The sequence below is a fragment of the Piliocolobus tephrosceles genome, chromosome 5, assembly GCF_002776525.5.
Source record: "Piliocolobus tephrosceles isolate RC106 chromosome 5, ASM277652v3, whole genome shotgun sequence".
Classification (NCBI taxonomy): domain Eukaryota; kingdom Metazoa; phylum Chordata; class Mammalia; order Primates; family Cercopithecidae; genus Piliocolobus; species Piliocolobus tephrosceles.
Genome location: NC_045438.1, coordinates 139,523,144 through 139,525,404, shown reverse-complemented (window position 1 = coordinate 139,525,404; position 2,261 = coordinate 139,523,144). Strand labels below are relative to the sequence as shown.

Genomic DNA, 2,261 nt, shown 5'->3' with positions numbered 1-2,261 from the left:
GTCATCATCATGATAATTATTGCTAACTTACATTGAACAGTTACTTTGTGCCAAGAACACTTTTTAGTATTTGCCCCGTTTTCACATTTAATTTCTCCAACAAGCATATGTAGGTTTTTAATTTCGCCTGTTTTCCAAATAGAAAATCTAAGGAAAGAACTAAGGTAAGAACAAAAATGTTAACCACTTTTCCTAATATCACACAGCATAAAGGTGACTGAGGGAGAATTCAATCTCATCAATAAGAGACAGAGTGAAAAGGAGGAATGGAGAAGAGGAGAATGAGAGAGAAAAAAGAGAAGATAAAGGGAGAATATCCAGGGAGAGAAAAGGGGAAGGAAAGAGAGGAAAGATGGGAGACAAACAGTGAAATAAATCAAGATACAAGGTCACAGAGAACTAAGAGAACAAAAGAAATAGAGAGTTATAAAGATAATATGCAGTGAATAGAACTATGTAATAAATGTGGTAAATGTATACTCTTTGACAGCACAGATGGAACACATCTAATATTTAGCAAAGTGATTTTTTACTAGCTGGTGCTTACATATATTTTATATAATATTTATAATGAACAATTTTAATCAGAGACAAAGTATGAGGAAGATGTAAAAGAGGAAGAGAGAGAGTGAATGATGAATATCAAAGATTAAAGCACTTTACTAAATCTTGTATTTTTTCCCAAAATACAGCTGGTGAAAATCTTATCCTTGAGTAGAGAGGAATCAAACAAGTCATATACCATCCTTCCTCCTGTCTGTAGTGGAACCATCACAGGCTTTTGAGCAACTACTTTTGAAACATTCCCCAGAGAGGTATTTGCCCCAGTAGCTATGATTATAATTTGCAATGACAGCCACAGTGATTTCATCCTTCTGGGCTTCTCTAACAAACCACATTTGGAGAAGATACTTTTTTGGGTCATTTTTATTTTTTATTTTTTGACTTTTGCAGGAAATATGGTCATAGTTCTTGTGTCCTTGAAGGATCCAAAACTCCACATCCCTATGTATTTCTTTCTTTCCAACCTTTCCTTGGTAGACCTATGTTTCACCAGCAGCTGTGTTCCACAGATGTTGATTAACTTCTGGGGCCCAGAAAAGACCATCAGCTACATTGGCTGTGCCATTCAACTCTATGTTTTTTTGTGGCTTGGGGCCACGGAATGTGTCCTTCTTGTTGTCATGTCTGTGGATCGTTACGTAGCAGTGTGTCATCCACTGCAATATACCATGATCATACACCCAAAACTTTGTCTGCAGCTGGCTATCCTGGCATGGGGGACTGGCTTGGCCCAGTCTCTGATCCAGTCCCCTGCCACCCTCCAGTTACCCTTCTGCTCCCATCAGATGGTGGATGATGTTGTTTGTGAAGTCCCAGCTCTGATTCAACTCTCCAGTACTGATACTACCTACAATGAAATTCAGATGTCTACAGCCAGTGTTATCCTCCTGGTGGTGCCCTTGATCATTATCCTTTCCTCTTATGGTGCTATTGCTAAGGCTGTACTGAGGATTAAGTCAACTGTGGGACAGAAGAAAGCATTTGGCACCTGCACCTCTCACCTTCTTGTGGTTTCTCTCTTTTATGGCACTGTCACAGGTGTCTACCTTCAACCAAAAAATCACTATGCTCATGAATGGGGTAAATTTCTCACTCTTTTCTACACTGTGGTAACCCCAACTCTTAATCCCCTCATTTATACTCTAAGGAACAAGGAGGTAAAGGGAGCACTAATAAGATTGGGGAGGAGGACCTGGGATTCCCAGAATAACTAATGAGGTTAACATATGTTTACCTGTTGCTTAACCTGAGAATAGAGAACAACCCCATCACAAAAAGCTGGAGATACACCTCCCAAGCCAAAAGTAGGAGAGAAAAAGCTGCGTTCTGTTCAGGTTGAGATTTCAGTTCCCTTTATCAATCATTCATTGGGCCTTAAATTCTTCATATTGTGGATTTAGACACAGTATGGTATACAAATTAATATACTTAATAGCTACTGTCTTGAAAAGGACACAATGCAATTGAATGGGAGAGGAGGAGAAGACACAAGAAACACATTACTTGCAAAATAAAATACCAAGTAGTACATTTCATGCCTTTTTATTTCATTCTTTTTTTGTTCTATTTTCCTACAAGCTTCACCAGTGCTTTCAGTCCCGAGAAGATTTCTAAAGTTTTGAGACAGAAACTTCTTGAACAACTTATATGTACCCCTCTACTGTAATCTGGCAGGTCTTGGTTTTAATTGCTCTGTC

At 38.7% G+C, this 2,261-nt stretch overlaps 1 protein-coding gene across 1 annotated transcript; it reads left to right on the top strand.

Moving 5' to 3' along the window:
• Positions 1–833: 833 nt before the first annotated feature.
• Positions 834–1,778, top strand: LOC111525963 (olfactory receptor 2H2-like). The gene has a single exon (XM_023191644.2). The coding sequence runs from the start codon at positions 834–836 to the stop codon at positions 1,776–1,778; it is 945 nt and encodes a 314-aa protein (XP_023047412.2).
• Positions 1,779–2,261: the final 483 nt, after the last annotated feature.

Coding starts and splice junctions, on each gene's coding strand:
- LOC111525963 (XM_023191644.2), top strand. CDS start 834: ATGATTATAATTTGCAATGACAGCCACAGTGATTTCATCCTTCTGGGC.